Source organism: Mastomys coucha, unplaced genomic scaffold (assembly GCF_008632895.1).
Source record: "Mastomys coucha isolate ucsf_1 unplaced genomic scaffold, UCSF_Mcou_1 pScaffold2, whole genome shotgun sequence".
In the NCBI taxonomy this organism is placed as follows: domain Eukaryota; kingdom Metazoa; phylum Chordata; class Mammalia; order Rodentia; family Muridae; genus Mastomys; species Mastomys coucha.
Window position 1 is genome coordinate 26010857 of NW_022196902.1, and position 18638 is coordinate 26029494.

Sequence of the window (18638 nt, forward strand, 5' to 3'; positions counted from 1 at the left end):
AGACACACATAGACACACATAGAAATCCCCCCAATAGATATAGACATACACACATAGACACACATAGACACACATAGACTCACATAGACACACATAGACACATATAGACTCACATAGACACACATAGAAATCCCCCCAAGACACAAAATCAGACACCTTAAAGACATACTCACATAGACACACATAGATATAGACATACTCACATAGACACACATAGATATAGACATACTCACATAGACACACATAGACACACATAGAAATCCCCCCAATAGATATAGACATACACACATAGACACACATAGAAATCCCCCAAAACACAAAATCAGGTACCTTAACATATAAATAAAAGAACTGCTAGAAAAAGAAAAAAAAACTAGCCAAAGCATTGTAATATAAAAGTGCCCTCGATGATACCAATAAGGGTTTTTTGTTTGTGCTGGCCATCTATGGCTAAGGATGGGGTCATGTCCAAGAGTAGTGTTTATATTTAGTGAGACTCTGTAAGAGAAAAACTAATTTTTTTTTATTTGCATGAAATAACTAATTGGAGAAAGCTTCTAGGCTAAGGATATGATCTTGTATTCAGTTCCACTCTCAGCACTGGGACCTCATAAGCTACAGGCCTGTGTAGACTTGGTGTATGCTGTCACAGTCTCTGTGACTGCATCAGTTCATAGGTTTCCTATGTGTCTTCACTGTTGGCTTTGATTCTTTGGTGTCCTCTATTCCCTCTGGCTCTTACAATCTTTCTCCCTCCTTCCCTGCAGGTTTTCATAAGCTGTTAGGTGTTATGGGCTATTGGAAACATCACATTTAGGGCAGTGCTTTAATGCCTCTCACATTGTCCGTCTGTGTTTCTCTGTATTTATTCCCATATACTGCAGGAGGCAAGTTCTCTGATGATGGCTGAACAAGTGACTGATTTGTTAGTATAGCAGAATGTTGTTCTTTTGGTGTGTTCTTTAGCAAGGCAGTATTATTTGGCTTCTTTAGTCTCAGGCTCTTGGCTACCCAAGCAGGTTTCATCTCATGTGTTGGCCTTAAATCCAGTCAGATATTGGTTGGTTACTTCAGTAAGATCTGTGCCACCATTGCACCGGAGCATCTTATAGGAAGGTCATGATTTTAGCCTGAAGGGTTAGTGGCTGAGATGATGGGTATTTTCTACTATATTACCCTGTAGAGTAACTTCTAGTACCAGGAACACAAGTCTTAAGAGCAAGCATTCTTTTTATCCATTTGGAAACATCCTATTGATAATGATGCTAAATTTACATACCAGAATAAAAAAAATCACTGCACTGCTTCCAAGTTTTATTCATGATGCTTTAATATATATTTTTAAAAGTACACCTTAGATAAGTATACAAAAATATACAGATTAACTATTACTACAAATATTTCTAATGGTATGGCTAAACTGGCTATATCTTATGATTTGTTTAATATTAGAAGATACTATTGGAATGTTATAAAATCAATATTGCTTTCTAAATGCTCACGTTTCAAAAGCTGACTTCTAGATATATTACAAAAATAATTACCTTAATTTTATGAACCATGCAAGAAAATCAGTTCCATCTCTTAATGACATCCTTAGGACTTACCCAGTAGAAGTAGTAAATTCTCAAATCAGGAGAATTAATTTGACAAAACATAAATTAGTGTCACAAGTATTCTGCCACTGTGACCTCTGAAAAGCTTAGAGAACACTTTTAGAAAACAATGGGGAATACATTCATTGGACAGATTTTCCATTTTTCTCTTCTACAATAGATTATTCAGTTCTGCAATACTTAGCAATAAAAGACATGTATTTATATAGTGATATGAGTTTTTTCTGGGTAGAGGTGCCTTGCAGCAAACTCATTAGCATACAGTGTGTTGTAAGATACAACTGAATGTATTGCATCTGATCAAAATCTTATTTATAAGCAATTTATGCTAGTATAGTTAAGGATTATAGAAACAGTTTTAAGTTTTCCTGCTGATTACAAGTTCAGTAAAATTGTTTCATTTTTTATGAAAGTTTTGATATGGAATTAAATAAACATTATTTGAGATAAAAGAACACAATGAGTCTACATGAACATGTATATCAGGTTAAATTCCATAGGCAAATAACTTTTTGTAAAAAGATTTATTATAGTGTTCATATATGGATGTGTCTATTTATAGACATATCAAAGTGTGTTACATATCATAGTTCTTGTAAAAATTACAAAAATTTTATTTCCTTCTACTTTGCCTGGAAGTTCTGATAACCACACAATAGTTGAAGTGCAATTTGAATCATGAATCAAATTTACTTGAGCTCAATGTTAATGAAGTTGAAACAGAAGCATTAAAATATATGTGGAAATTCACTTAAAATATCAACTTAAGACTATGGGCTCAGTTCTTTTACAATAAACTACAATAGGCAAGGTGTCTTAGTTAGGGTTTGTATTCCTGCACAAAACATGACGAAGAAGTAATTTGGGGAGGAAAGGGTGTATTCAGCTTATACCTCTACATTGCTGTTCATCACCAAAGGACAACAGGACAGGAACTCACATAGGGGAGGGACTTGGAAGCAGGAGCAGATGCAGAGTGCATGGAGGAATGCTGCTTACTGGCTTGCTCAGCTAGCTCTCTTATAGAACCCAAGAATACCAGCCCAGGGATGGCACAACCCACAATGGGCCCTCCTACCTTTGATCATTAATTGAGCAAATGCCTTACAAGTGGATCTCATGGAGGCTTTTCCTCAAGGGAGGATCCTTTCCCTGTAATAATTGCAGCTTTTGTCAAGGTGACACACAAAATCAGCCAGTACAATTGACATTTTATCAACTTGACACACAAACACATCACTATTAATCCTCAACCCTTACTTTCTTGTCCATCCCAACATATAAATAACTTTAAAAGTCCCATAGTCTTTACAAGTTCTTACATATTAAGATTTCAATCCTTTTAAAATATCCAATCTCTCTTAAAATTCAAAGTCGTTTTACAATTCAAAGTCTGTTAACTGTGGGCTCCCCTAAAATACTTTCTTACTTCAAGAGGGAAAAATATCAAGATGCAGTCAGTCAAATGCAAAATCAAAGTCTATGTCTGAGATGCATACATGGTCTTCTGAGTTCCACCAAAGGGCTGCAGTTACTTCTCTAGCTCAGCCTTCTGTAGCACACACCCTGTCTTCTAGACTCCAGCTAACTGTACTCCATGGCTGCTGCTGTTCTTGGTGGTCATCTCATGGTACTGTCATCTCAAAACACTCCTGTCTTTTGCTGAAACTGGACTGCACTTTTACAAATAGGCTTTGTAGTGGCTATTCCTGGTTGTCATCTTGACTATTTCTGGAGTGAACTACAATCCAGAAATGGAAGGCTCACCTGTGATCCTGATCTTGAGGCTGGGAGATACAGTTTCTGAGCTGGATCTTGGCATGGAGATCTTGATGCATAGTGGCTATGAATCCCCAGAGACTAAGGCAAGGAGATCTCTGAGTTCAAGGTAATCAGGCACAAAGCAAGTCCCAGTCGTGATGGCACACACCTTTAATCTGGGCTACACCATCTGCTGGAGACCTACATAAGGACATTGGAAGAGGGAAGACTTCTTCACCTGCTTGCCTTGTGGAACTAAGCAAGCAAGGATCTAGGGATCCTTGTACTTTCATTCACAGCTGCTGCTGACCACTGTTGAGGAGTTGGACTACAGAGTGTATGTCATCAACAAATTCCCTTACTATGTAGAGGTTACCCATAAATTCTGTGACTCTAGAGAACCCTGACTAATACAGAATTTGATACCAGGAGTGGTTCTAGAGGAGCAGAAGTATAAGCATAAATCTTTAAGAACCTGGAGTTGGTTTAATAATTCACCAGCACCTTCAACTACAATACTTGAAGTAAAACCTCTCCAGATATTCTCTCTCCTTGGAGGTCAGAGAATATTGAAGGCCTATGGTGGAAACTATATTTCAAACTTGAAGAAGCTAATGACTGCTAGTATATGCTCTCTCCAGTTTCTTTTTGGAGGCACTCAGAACTATGAGTTTTCCTCTGAGCACTGCTTTCACTGTGTCCCACAAATTTGGGTATGTTGTACCTTCATTTTCATTAAATTCTAAAAAGTCTTTAATTTATTTATTTGCTCCTTAAATAAGTTATCATTGAGTAGAGCACTGTTCATCTTCCATGTGTATGTTGGCTTTCTGTTGTTTTTGTTACTATTGAAGACCAGCCTTAATCCTTAGTGCTCTGACAGTGCCTGACAAATATAGTGGTGGATGCTCTCAGTGAACCATTGGACTGAGCACAAAGTCCCCAATGGAGGAGCTAGAGAAAGGATCAAAGGAGCTGAAGGAGCTTACAACACTATAGGAGAAAAATATGAACAAACCAGTGCCCCCAGAGCTCCCAGGGACTAAATCACCAACCAAAGAGTGAAACTGCCCTCAGTTTCATGAACTGGGTTCTCTCAGCCAGGAGGGAATAAAGGACCTGAAATAGAGGATTTGAAATGCAAAGAGAAAACATGAAGCCAAGTTGCATTCCAATCAAGGCTCTACTTTACTCAGAATAGGCCAGGGTTTTTATAGTCACAGGAGAAACCAAAGCCATTGGTTTAGATTATACTGCAAAGAAAGTTCAGGTGACAAAGTCCCCAGGTTCAGAAGATCGTCAGGAGGTGGGCGTATTCAGGCGTTGGGCATGTTCAAGTGGTGGGCATATTCAGGTGGTTTCTTCAAAGATGAACCAACAGTCAACAGAGAGCATCTGTCTTAGCTCCCAGGTGTTATCCCCCAAGTAGAGGCTGCCAGAAGTCCGATGGCTGAAGTGAAGAGGGAAGGTAACAATTCCTCCCTTTTATTTAAAAACTTGCAGAACAAATTCATAATCAAACATCACAGTCTTGCACAGGAATTTTCATGGTGCCTGGGTGAATTTCAACTGCAGTATAATACCTACTGGCACAATATCTGACCCATCCTTGAGAACACGTACATCTAGTTTGAATACTACAAACTGGGCTTATTTTGTGTTTTTTCAAAAACACAGCCACTCGGCACGTGCCTCTGTCTTAGGTTGATTTCTTTGCCAGAGACCTAACTCACTGAACAGAGATTTTCAAAATGCACCTCATTCCCATGTATTTAATGTCAAAATATGCCTTTATTGCCTGCAAAGTCCACAAGCTGGACGGTCTTTTTGAAAACTACCTTCTCTGAAGTTATTATAAAGCTGCACGCCAGTGTATTGAAGATGAGTGTAGGCATCTGATTGAGCTGCAAAATATCAGCTCTAGGAACTCTAGGAATCTTTGCTGAGAACAACCCTCAATTCAAATGCAAATTAGTAAGCTCAGGCTAGCAACTTCAGCATTGCACCAGCCTGAACCGGCTAAACGTTGTAGGAGTAACCAAACTTTTGGTCTGAGAGTGAGCAAGTGAATTTGAATTGTTTATTTAGCTTTGGGAGAAAGCAAACTTTTGAATTAAGTGGGCATTTCCAGAGTGACAGAAAAAGCTGTCAGCTCAAAAACAAAAGAAAAAGAAAAAAAAACTTTTCAGCAATGCGTTTAAGCACATTTACTAAGAAGGCTGTGGATCTGAGTCTACCTGGCATATTAATCTTTCAGGAAGCCAATGTGCTCCATCCTCTTTCTGAGAAAAAATATACATGGACCCTCTGCCCCAAACCAAAGCAGGATCTAGACCATTCCAGGTATTAGTGAGTGGATCTCTCCACCTCACCATGGTACACAAATTTGAAGTATTAGGAAGCCAGTGTTGGTCCACAGTGGACTGACCTTTGAGGTCAGTCTGCAAGAAGTTCAAAACAAACACAAAAGCAAGGTGCACCTTTGGAGATCTAGAAGGATACAAATTCACTCCTTTAGTTTTCAAAGTCCAATTGTTAAGAGTGTGGTGTGCATGTTCAATGATTCCTTGTCCCATTGGGTTATAAGGAATTCCAGTTTTATGTTTGATGCCAAAATTTTCACAAAATGACATAAAATTTTTGCCAGAGTAAGCTGGCCCATTGTCCGTTTTAAAAACTTTAGGTAAGCCCATAACATTAAAGGCTTGTAAACAATGATCAATTATATTTCTAGAGGCATCTCCTGAATGCAGGGAAGCAAATATGAATCCTGAACAAGTATCCATACAGACATGTATATACTTAAGCTTTCCAAATCCTGCATAATGAGTTATATCCATCTGCCAAATATGATTGGGCATAAGGCCTCTTGGATTTACCCCTAAATGTGGAACTGGAGATAAAATAATGCAGTTAGGGCATTGTTTTATAATCATTCTTGCTTGTCCTTTGGAAATTTTATGTCTTAACGTATGACTAGAAAGATGGAATTTATTATGATCCCATTTAGCTAGTGCAAGAGGATCTGAAACTAAGACTTCTCCTACAAGAGCTCTGCCAATACAATTATTACCTGCAGTCAATGGTCCAAGAAGACCAGAATGAGGTCGTATATGATCAATATAAAACGGATTTTTTCGTGCAAGAATGACATTTTGCAATTGTGAAAATAAGGATCCTGCTGTAGTATTAAAATTAAATGTACCACAGGTTTCTAGTAAAGGAACTGACTGTGCCACATATAGGCTATCTGTGAAAAGATTGAAAGCATCAGTTTCAGCCTGAAACACATTTAATACTGCTGTTAATTCAGCTAACTGAGCTGAAAGACCAGGAGTTTCTATGACTACCTGTTGATTATTCATAAGATATCAAGCTCATCCTTTAGAGGAGCTGTCAGTAAATATCACAAGGGCATTACTCAAAGGCTGTAAAGAAGTCATGTTAGGAAATATCATTTTATGCACATTTAAGAATTTTATAAGTTTATCCTGAGGATGATTATCTATAATTCCCTGAAATCCTATCTGAACAAGCAACCAATCTGTGATATGCTGTTTTAACCAGAAATCTTGATCTAAAGTAAAAGGCTGAATGATAACATCTGGCTCTTTGCCAAAATAAATCAGTGCTTGCTTTCTACCAAGCATGATCATATGAGCTACTGTCTCATAATATGGCAAGATATGTTTAGGAGACACCTTTGAATGTATCCACATGAGAGGTGCTTTTTGCCATAACAGTTCTGTAGGAACATGAGCTGTATTGAAAATTAACAAATGCAAGGGTAAAGAATAATCTATATAAGTAACAAATTGATTTTCAATAGCTCTTTCTACCTGCTGTAAAGCTGACATTCCTTCTCTAGTTAAAAATCTAGGAGAATTTGGAACAGAATTACTTCTGAGAGTATCAAATAAAGGTTTCAATTCTCCTGTAGTAAATTTTAGATAGGGACGAAGCCAATTGATATCACCTAAAATTGTTGAAAATCATTTAAGGTTTTTAATCTGTCTCTACAAATAACTATCTTTTGGGGAATAATAGATTGATCCATGAGTGTAAATCCTAAATAATTATATGGACCCTGAGTTTGCACATTTTCTGGAGCTATCTGCAATCCCTTTTCAGCTAAGGCAACTTGTAAGTCTCTATAACATAAAAATACATCCTGAGGATTTTTTTCCTGCTAATAGGACATCATCTGTGTAATGGGCAATATATATCATTGGCCTTTTTTTCCTTATAGATCAATGACTTGTTCTACAAATTTTTGACATAATGTAGGACTATTAGCCATACCCTGAGGAAGGACTGTCCATTGATATCTTTTCATAGGTTCTTTAAAATTAACAGATGGAATACTAAAAGCAAATCTCTCACAATCCTCAGGGTGCAAAAGAATTGTAAAGAAATAGTCTTTTAAATACATAATTATTTTATAATATCCTTTTGGAATTGCCACTGGAGATGGAAGTCCAGTTTGCAATGCTCCCATAACTACCATTCTTTCATTTAAGTTTCTTAGATCTTGTAACAATCTCCATTTACCTGATTTTTTCTTGATGACAAATACTGGCGTATTCCATGGGGAATTGGATTCCCTCAGATGTCCTGCTTCCAATTGCTCCTGCACTACTAGCAAAGAAGCAGCTTCTATCTTTTCTTTAGATAAACACCACTGATCAAACCAGACTGGAATATTGTTAATCTACTGAATTTTATCTGCATGGGGTGCAGGCAAGATAGTGGCCATCATAGAAAATGCTTCAAACATTTACTATTAGGATGAGGCTTAGGGCCTCCAGATGTTCTAATGTCCTGTTCTGGCCTCTGTTTATTAGCTATTTCACTAGGGCTGCACAAGGCAAGACCCATTTGTGACAACAGATCTCTTCCCCACAGAGTAACAGGCAGATTTGACATAACATAAGGCTGAATTTGTCCTGAATTACCTTCCTCATCTCTCCAGGTTAGAAGCTTAGAGCTTCGTTTTGGGTTACTGGTGGAACAAATTCCTTGGAGATGAGTTATTGTCTCAGACAAAGCCTAAGTTGAGGGCCAGTCTTGTCCTCTAATGATAGTCACATCAGCTCCAGCATCTATTAAGCCTTCAAAACTTTTTCCTTCAATAATTAATTTAAGATTAGGTCTTTTGCTAGTGATAGACTGTACCCAGTATACATCAGAAGAACCAAAACAACTCTGTCCTCTCTCCTTTTTAACAAAATTAGAGGGCATTGGGTACAGAGGGATTAAAATAAGCTGAGCAATTCTCTGATTAGCAGGTACTATAATAATACCATGAGGTGAAGCAGCCATAATCTTAATCTCCCCCTGATAATCACCATCAATAGCACCTGGATAAATCTGCAATCCTTTCACAATTGAGCTACTTCTCCCTATAAGTAATCCCCAAGTCTCTGTGGGCAAGGGCCCAAAGACTCCAGTAGGCAGAATTTGAACTCCCATTTCTGGTGTTAATATTGTGTGACAGGTGGAACAGAGGTCCAATCCTGCACTTCCTGGGGTTGCCCTGAAAAGTTCAAAGATGAATTTCCTTGGCTGGGTGGCAGCCTCATAGCCCCATATGCTGCCTGTTGTTTTAGGAATGGGGCCTGGGGCTGCCCCGTCCACTCGTTTCCCGACAATGTATTGCCTTGAAAGCCTTTTTTAAATCTACAGTCTCTGGCCCAATGCTTCCCTCTCCTATAATGAGGACAGAGTCTCGGGGCAGCGCCTGACTGCTGCCTGTTTGTAGCTCCTAATTTCTTAGGGCAATCACATTTAAAATGATTCATACTACCACATTTAAAACATCCTTTATTCTCCTGTCTTTGCACCAGAATCTCTTGAACTATAGTTCCCTGCAATGCAGCTGCTATTGCCAAGCCTTGATTATAGGAAGGTCCAACATCTGCACAAAGTGAATATATCCAGATAAATTCATCCTACCTTTGTGTGGCTGAATAGCAGCTTTACACGCTGAATTAGCATTCTCATAAGCTAACTATGTAATAAACGAACTGTCCATATGAGACTCCCCAAGAATTCTACTCGCAGCTTGCTGTAACCTGGCTACAAAATTTTGAAAAAGCTCCTCTGGGCCTTGTCGGATAGCAGCTAGACTTCCATTAATCTCACCTTTCATAGGTAATTTAATCCAAGCTCGTCTTGCTGCCATCACAATTTGTACATACAGGATACTCAATCTGCCTAACATTTCCTTCATACTGCCCTTCTCCCAGGAGCATATCCAGATTCCATCTGGATTACCTGACTGAGCATTCTGTGCAGCTGTTCTTTTACTGAATTCTCTCCATTCTGAACTCCAAAGTAAAAAAAAAAATCACAATTGCAGTATAGCCTTACATAAAGTTCTCCAGTCTTGAGGTGTTAAATTTGACTCTATTACATTATTCAACAGTGCCTGCGTAAATGGGGCGTTTGGACCATATTGAGCCATTGCTCCTTTTAAATCTTTTATAACCTTAAATTCTAAAGGCTGATATTGTCTAATTCTCTCATTTTACTGATAAAGTCTTTCCACTACAGAAAACACTAGCACTCCTGAAGTGTCTTGCCCATTTTCTCTAGCCTGATTAACTGCTTTCTCTAAAGGCGATTGACCTGTCTCAAAATTGCTGTCCTTTCTTTTTCCTGATACTGCCTTTACTTCATTCAACTCATTATTCAATTTCTGCAACTTGATTTCAAACTCCAATTTACTTAATTGTAAATCTATCTGATTCTTCTCTCCTGTCATAGTGGACCTAGAATTAGCAGATGATGCGTATGAAAGCAACTTCTCTCTACGAGACTTAGTAGTTCTGCTTTCTGAAGAAGTATTTTGAGTCTCTTCTCTTTCCTTATCTGAACTCTGATTCCTGTGAGCTCAATTTGCTTTCTGACACTCTATCTCTCTCCTCTATGATCTCCTTCACATGTGCCCAAAGGCATTGAGTGAATCTGCCTGATTATGCCTCAGAGCTTTTTCAATTTTTTCCCATTTTCTTTTATTTAAATTACTTACTTTGTGAATCCATGAGCAACAAGATTCGATTTCATCTGAGAGACCTTTTAATGCATTTTTTCCACCCTGGTTCCTCTTGCCTGAAGCAACTTATTTATAATCTGTATCACTGCTTTTGACTCATTCAAATCCATACTTACTGTCACACCCCCTAGGTGAATTAAACGCCAGGTCAGTGCCAATCCAACCCAGTCCCATACCCTTCTTAGACACACAGCAATACTTCTACAATGTAAAAATAAGGTTAGCACTAGCATCAAAATTGCCTACTGTGCAGAATGGTGTATGACCTTTTATCCTTACCTTCTGAATTTTTAGGCAAAGCTCTGCTTTTGAAAGTGTGTCCTTTATAAATCCTCCATACTTGAGTCCACAATTTCAGGCACCATCTGAAACTGCCCTCAGTTTCACGAACTGGGTTCTCTCAGCGAGGACGAAATAAAGGACCTGAAATAGAGGGTTTGAAATGCAAAGAGAAAACATGAAGCCAAGTTGCGTCCCAATCAAGGCTCCACTTTACTCAGAATAAGCCAGGGTTTTTATAGTCACAGGAGAAACCAAAACCAAGTCTCTAGATTATACTGCAAAGAAAGTTCAGGTGCCAAAGTCCCCAGGTTCAGAAGATCTTCAGGTGGTGGGTGTACTCAGGTGGCTTCTTCAAAGATGAACCAACAGTCAACAGAGAGCATCTGTCTTAGCTCCCAGGTGTTAGCCCCCAAGCAGAGGCTGCCAGAAGTCCGATGGCTGAAGTGAAGAGGGAAGGTAACAAAAGAGTACACATGGAGAAACCCATGCTCCAGCTGCATATGTATCATAGGATGGCCTTGTTGGACATCAATGGGAGGAGAGACTCTTGGTCCTGAGACGACTTGATGCCCCAGTGTAGAGGAATGCCAGGGAAGTGGGAGTGGGTAGGTTGGGAAGCAGGGGGAGGAGGGATGGGATAGGGAGTTTTTGGAGTGGAAACCAGGAAAGGGGATAACATTTGAAATGTAAAGAAATAAAATGTCTGATTAAAAAAAAAAAGCTAATGACTTTGATTATCTTGATCCATCAACTGTAACTGGCAATGAATTAGGTGATCCTATATTCAATGCTTTCTACAAGATGGAGGGAAATCAGAAAAATGATTTGCTTGTTTGTTGCTCTTAGTATCTCTAGAAAATTTAATGAAGGAAGAGAATGAGCTGAATGGTTCCAGATGCAAGTAAACAATCTAAAGCTAAGTATGCCCTTGAAGAGAATCTTCTCTCCAGCAGCAATTGAGTTTGAGTTTCAGAAAATCAAACTGAAGTCCTCATTATAAGGCTGGCTGAAATACAGCAAAAATTCAAGTCTGAGCCTTAGAGGTTGTCAGTAAAGTAAAGGCATTAATTGACAAAGAATGGGATCATATAATTTGGGATGGGGATGTGTGGGAGGACCCTGTTGAAGGTGAGAATTTTGAGTCTTCAGATTCTCAGGGGTTTACCCCACCTGAGGAAGTAGTACACTTAGCCCCAACTCTTGAAATAATGCCTTTCTCACATGAAGAAGTTAATCTCTCAGAGTCTGATAAACCACCAGTGACTTTCTCTAAATAAAATGCCAGACAATACTGATGTTTCTCAAGTCCCACTGATAGTTTCTTCTAGACCTATAACCACACTCAAGGCAAAACAGGCCCCTAGAGGGGAGGTTGAAAGTGTAGTCCATGAGAAAATATGCTACACTACTGAGAAGCTTAATGAGTTTGCTATTCAAACTCAAGACTGGGGGATATGTGAGGGAATGGACTTTAGGGTGTTGGATAATGGTGGAAGGAACATAAAACTAGGTCAGGCTGAGTTAATTGACATGATCCCTCTGACTGCAGATTCTAGGTTTAATATGGGAGCTTGGACAGTTAAAAAAAGGTGTCAGAAGTTTGTTTGAATGGTTGGCTGAAGGGTTTGTCAAAAGATGGTCTACTGAAAAGGAATTGGAGATACCTGATATCCCTTGGCTTAGTGTTGACAAAGTGATTTTAAGGCTCAGGGAAATAGAGTGTTTACATTGTGTAAAACCCAGTCCTTCACAATGGGAACGTTCAGAAGATATGTCCTTCATGAATCATGTAAGGCACAAACTGATGAGAGGGGCACCAGCATATTTGAAAAGTTTTTGTTCTTGCCCTTTTCCTTGTGCTAGACCTTAGGGTTGGAGATGATGCTGCTCAATTAGATGAACTAAATGCAGTGGATTTAATTTGGCCCTGAGGTAACAAGGGCCAGGTGGCAGCATTGAATGAATCACAAGAGACAAGGTGATTGTAGTTATTATAATGGACAGTGAAGACAAAACATTTATAATGACATAGCCCATAATTGTCAGCACAGGCGAGGTAAAAATTATACTGGCATGATTCTTTCACACTTTTGATACTGGCTAATCAGTCATGATGTTTCCAGGCATGAAGTAGATTGGAAGCTGTCTTAGTCAGGGTTTCTATTCCTGTACACACATCATAACCAAGAAGAAAGTTGGGGAGAAAAGGGTTTATTCAACTTTCATTTCCACATTCCTGACCTGCTTGAGTTCCAGTCCTGACTCAAGGAAGTCAGAATAACTTGGTAATCCTGAGGAAGGATCTTGGTAAGACACTTGAAAGTTTTGCTGTTAGCCTTTCTCTGGTTCTTTTCCAGAGAAACATACACCCTATTACAATGGTAACTGTACACTGGGGGAAAGGAAATAATCAGACTTTCTGGGATCTATTGGATACTGGTTCTAAATTGCCACTGATCCTAGGAGATCCCAAGAAACATTGCAGCCGACCAGTGGGCTTAGGGTGATTAATGGAGTTTTGACTGATGCCTTACTCACAGTAGGTCCAATAGGTTCCCCAAAACATCCTGTGGTCATTTCCCCAGTTCCAGAATGTATAGTTGGGATAGATATACTTAGAGATTGGCAGAATTCTCACATTTGCTCTCTGACCTGTGAAGTGAGAGCTATTATGGTTGGAAAGACTAAATAGAGGCATGTAGCATCGCCTCTGTCAAAGAAAATAGTGAATCAAATACAGATCATATTCCTCAAGGAATTGCAGAAATTACTGCCATTATCAAGAACGTAAAAGATACAGGGTGGTGGTTCCCACCATATCTCCCTTTATCTCTCCTATCTGGTCAGTGCAGAAGACAGATGGATCATAGAGAATGATAGTTGACTATTGAAAACTAAATCAGGTAGTAACTCTGATTGCAGCTGCTGTACCAGATGTAGTTTCATTACTTGAACAAATTAACATATCTCCTGGTACCTGGTATGCAGCTATTGATCTAGCAAATGCCTTCTTCTCAGTACCTGTCCATAAAGACCACCAGAAGCAATTTGCTTTCAGTTGATAAGGCCAGCAGTATACCTTTACAGTTTTGCCTCAAGGTTATATTAACTCTTCTGCCCTGTGTCATAACTTAATTAAAAGGAATCTTGATCATTTGTCTCTTCCACAAAATATCACATTGGTGCACTATATTGATGATATGCTTATTGGACCAAGTGAGCAGGGAGTAGCAACCATTTTGGACTCATTAGTAACACATATGCATGTCAGAGGATGCAAAATAAATCCAACCAAAATTCTAGTCCTCAGTGAAATTCTTAGGAATTCAGTGGTGCCGGGCATGCAGAGATATTCCTTCTAAGGTGAAAGATAAGTTATTGCACCTGGCCCCTCCCACCACCAAGAAAGAAGCACAATGTTTAGTGGGTCTATTTGGATTTTGGAGACAGCATATTTCTCACTTGGGTGTGTTACTTGGGCCCATTTTACCAAGTGACTCAGAAAACTACTAGCTTTGTTTGGGGCCTGGAACAGGAGAAGGTTCTCTAATTAACAGGTGTAGGTTTCTGTGCATGCTGCTCTACCACTTGGATCATATGATCCAGCAGATCCAATAGTAATTCAGGTATAGGTGGCAGATAGAGATGCTGTTTGGAGCTTCTGGCAGGCTTTTGTAGGTAAATCACAGCAGGGACCTTTGGGATTTTGGTGCAAAACTCTACCATCTGGAGACAACTATTCTCTTTGAAAAACAGCTCTTGGCCTGCTATTGAGACTTAGTGGAAACTGAACATTTGACAATAGGACACCAAGTTACTATGTGGCCTGAACTGCCCATCATTGACTGGGTGTTATCAGACCCTCCAAGTCATAAAGTAGAAATGCACAGCAGCAGTCTATTATCAAACATGAATGTGGTATACATGAGATCCTGCCCGAGCAGTTCCTGAAGGCATAAGCAAGTTACATGAACAAGTTGCTCAAATGCCTATGGTTTCTACTCCTGTTACAATGCCATCTGTTGCCAAGCATGTACCTATAGCTGACTGAAGAAGAGAAGACTTGGACCTGGGTTACTGATGGTTCTGCACTTTATGTAGGCACCACCCAGAAGAGGTCAGCTGCAGCATTACAACCCCTATCCAAGACATCCCTGAAAGAAACAGGTGAAGGAAAATCTTCACTGTGTGCAGAACTTCAGGCATTACACATGATATTACAGTTATTTTGGAAGAAGAATTGGCCAGATGTTCACTGACTCATGGGCTGTAGCCATTGGATTAGCTGGATGATCAGTGACTTGGAAAGATCCTGATTAGAAAATTGGTGAGAAAGACATCTGGGGAAGAAGTGTGTGGATAGATCTATACAAATGGGCAAAGGATGTAAAGATATTTGTGTCCCATGTAAATGCTCACCAAAAAGGAGTCAGCTGAGGAGGAGTTCAATAATCAAGAGGATAATATGACCTGTTCTGTGGACAGTCAGCTTCTTTCTCCAGCCACCCTGGTCATTGCTCAATGAGCACATGAACAAATTGGCCATGATGGCTGAGATGGAGGTTATACTTGAGCTGAACAACATGGACTTCCTTTACCTAGGATGACCTGGCTACAGCTGCTGCTGAATGGCAGATCTGCCAACAGCAGAGACCAACACTGAGCCTTATATATGGCACCATTCCTCAAGGTGACCATTCAGCAACCTGGTAGCAGGTTGACTACATTGGCCAACTTCCTCCGTGGAAAAAACAATGTTTTGTTCTTACTGGAGTAGATACATATTCTGGTTATGGATTTGCCTTTCCTGCATGTAATGTTTCAGCCAAAACTACAATCCATGGACTTACAGACTGCCTTGTCATGGTATTCCACACAGTATTGCTTCTGACCAAGGAACTCATTTCACATCCAGAGAAGTGCCACAGTGAACCTACAATCATGGAATCCACTGGTATTACCATGTCTTCCACTATCCTGAAGCAGCTTGTCTAATAGAAAGATGGAATGGCCTTTTGGAAACACAGTTATAATGCCAATTAGTTATGAGCAGCATGGAGGGCTGGGGCACAATTCTTCAGAAGGTAGTATATGCTTTGAATCAACGTCTAATATATGGCACAGTTCCTCCCATAGCCAGGATTCATGGGTCCAGGAATTAAGGGGTGGAAAAGAGAATAGTTCCACTCACTATCACTCCTAGTGACCCTCTGGGAAAATGTTTGCTTCCTGTCCCCACACACAACTCTAGGTTCTCCTGGCCTGGAAATTTTGGTTCCAGAGTGGGGAGTGTTCCTACCAGGAACCCCAACAAACATTCCTTTGAACTGGAAGCTCAGAATTCCCCCCTGATCATTTTGGGCTTCTAATGCCCTTAAACCAACAGGCTAAGAAAGGAATAACAGTGTTAGGAGGAGTTGATAGACCAAGATTAATATGGGGAAATTGGATTGCCTCTCCACAATGGAGGTAAGAAGGATTATGTTTGGAATGCAGGAGATACCTTAGGGCATTTCTTAGTACTGCTATGTCCTGTGATTAAAGTTAATGGGAAACTACAACAGCCAAATCCAAGCAGGATGACAAAGGACTCAGACCCATCGGGAATGAAGGTATGGGTCACTCCTCCAGGAAAAGAGCCAAGACCTGCTGAGGTGCTTGCAGGGGATAGAGGAAATACAGAATTGGTAGTAGAGGAAGGCCACATACCCAGTTGCAGAAATGATTATAAAGTGATATGAATGATTCTGTTTTATTTTGTTAAGAACACATTTGTCTTTCTTCCAATTTCTTTAACATCAACTGGTATTTAATTTGAGATACTAAAAGTGTTCCCAAGGGACATTGCCCCATTTTAAATTTACAAATTTGTTTGCAATTGTACAAGGAATAGTTATATCATGTTAGGCTTATTTATGACCTTGTTATTGTTTCCCCTCTGAAAACCACCCATCATACCCTCCTCCCCCTGCCTCCATGAGAGTGCGACTCTACCCACTCACCCACTCCCTGCCTCTCTTCCCTAGCATTCTGTGCTGGGGCATCAAGATTTCCCAGAACCAAGGAATTCCCCTCCCAATATGTCAGACAAGGCCCTCCTCTGCTACATATGCAGCTGTCATGGGTCCCTCTATATGTGTTCTTTGGTTGGTGGTTTAGTCCCTGGGAGTTCTGGGGGTTCTGGTTTGTTGATATTGCTATTCTTCCTATGAGGTTGCACATCTCATCAGCTCCCCTAAATCCTCCATTGGGGTCCCCGTGCTCAGTCCGATGGTTGGCTGCAAGAATCTACATCTGTGTTGGTAAGACTCTGGCAGAGCCTCTCTAGAAAAAGTTATATCAGGCTCCTGCCAGCAAGCACTTCTTGTTAGCAGCAGTAGTGCCTGGGTTTGGTGGCTGCATATTGGATGGATTCCCAGGTGGGGCAGTCTCTGGATAGCCTTTCCTTCAGTATCTGCTCCACTCTTTGTCAGATTGCTTTCTTATAGAACTCAAGACTACCAGCCCATGGATGGCACCACCCACAATGGCCCCTCCCATCCTTGATCAGTAATTGAGAAAATGCCTTACAGCTGGATCTCATGGAGGCATTTTCTCAAGGAAGGCTCCTTTCTCTGTGATAACTCCAGCTTGTGTCAAGTTGATGCACAAAACCAAACAGTATACAAAGTGAAATATGAAATTTTTGCTTTCAAATAAAGTATTTACAGTTGAATGACCAGTAACCTAGAGTCTCGACTTTATGTTGGAGAGCCCTACTCATTAGAAAAGTGGTTGCCCATGTTGATTTAGCACAGTGAACAATGCAGTGTCAGACACTGCTGAGTCTATTCAGAGAAATGACAGTGATGCACTAATGTAAGAAACAGCATAATGAGAACAATCAGCAGTGCAGAACTTCTATAGATCTTTCATTTAGTAGATAAGTAATTAAAGTATATACTGAGACAAAGATATAATTGATGTTTCAAGTATTACATGAGGGGACAAAGTTATACACAAGTGCCTATAAGTTCATAGTAGACAACTTTGAAGTAAACAAAATGAAAATGAACACGGAATGTGAACACAAAACTAAATTATATGTGATTCTCTACTTATGTGATTCTTGCTGTTATTGTTAAAAGTATTCATTTCTAGATTATTTTAGAAAGAATTGATTTGATCTAACTATATATTATGCAAATTCTTAAACAAGCATGTTTTTCAGAAATGTTCTTTGTAGAATTCCTAAATTGTATATTTAAGATATTACACTACAAATAAAAAATAACACCAAAATCCAGATCATCAGTGTAGATATTTTTGCGAAGAATCACGGATATAGACATGGATGATATTATATGATCTTCTACAAGTATTTGTAGTTTCTCAGATATAACAATGTGCAAATATTACATGAAAAATGTGAAAAATGAATTACATTAAACATAAGCGTGTATTCTTCTCTGTCTGACTCAGTATATGTCTTGTTTTTGCTATATTCCTATTTCTGAGTTTTAGGAAGTCTTCATGCACAACACTGTATATAGTTACAATCTTATAACTTTTTATGGGTTAAGAAGTTCATAGGCGGTCACTGAACTTATGAGTTCCTGGGATGAATTTCCATATTATGGGGTGTATTCTAAAGAATGTTCAATGTTTGACCACTATTTGCTTTCCTTTCTTTCAGCTGCAGCTAGAAAGGATGAGAAGAAAGAAGGTATGTTTTAATGTGCTATGCAAAATATCACTGCGCATTTTGCTAGAACAATTTACCAATATGCAGAACTGGTTTTGAGTGCTCTGCCACCCACATTTCTTTAGAGTACTAGGTCTACTATGTGAAGGCATTTTGCATGAGTATGCCTTTTCTATTTCGTCTCAGCAAAAGGGATGAGTTACTCTTAAAATATTTTTAGTACAATGGTTTCAAGTCA

General features: G+C 39.4%; 1 protein-coding gene across 1 annotated transcript in view; it reads left to right on the forward strand.

The window, feature by feature from the left end:
• The window catches only part of Trdn (triadin), a 413724-nt gene that overhangs the window by 226213 nt on the left and 168873 nt on the right, over window positions 1-18638 (forward strand). Inside the window, exon 14 of the mRNA XM_031380731.1 lies at window positions 18392-18421. Coding sequence (XP_031236591.1) covers window positions 18392-18421 — 30 coding nt within the window. The remainder of the gene's footprint in view (window positions 1-18391; window positions 18422-18638) is intronic.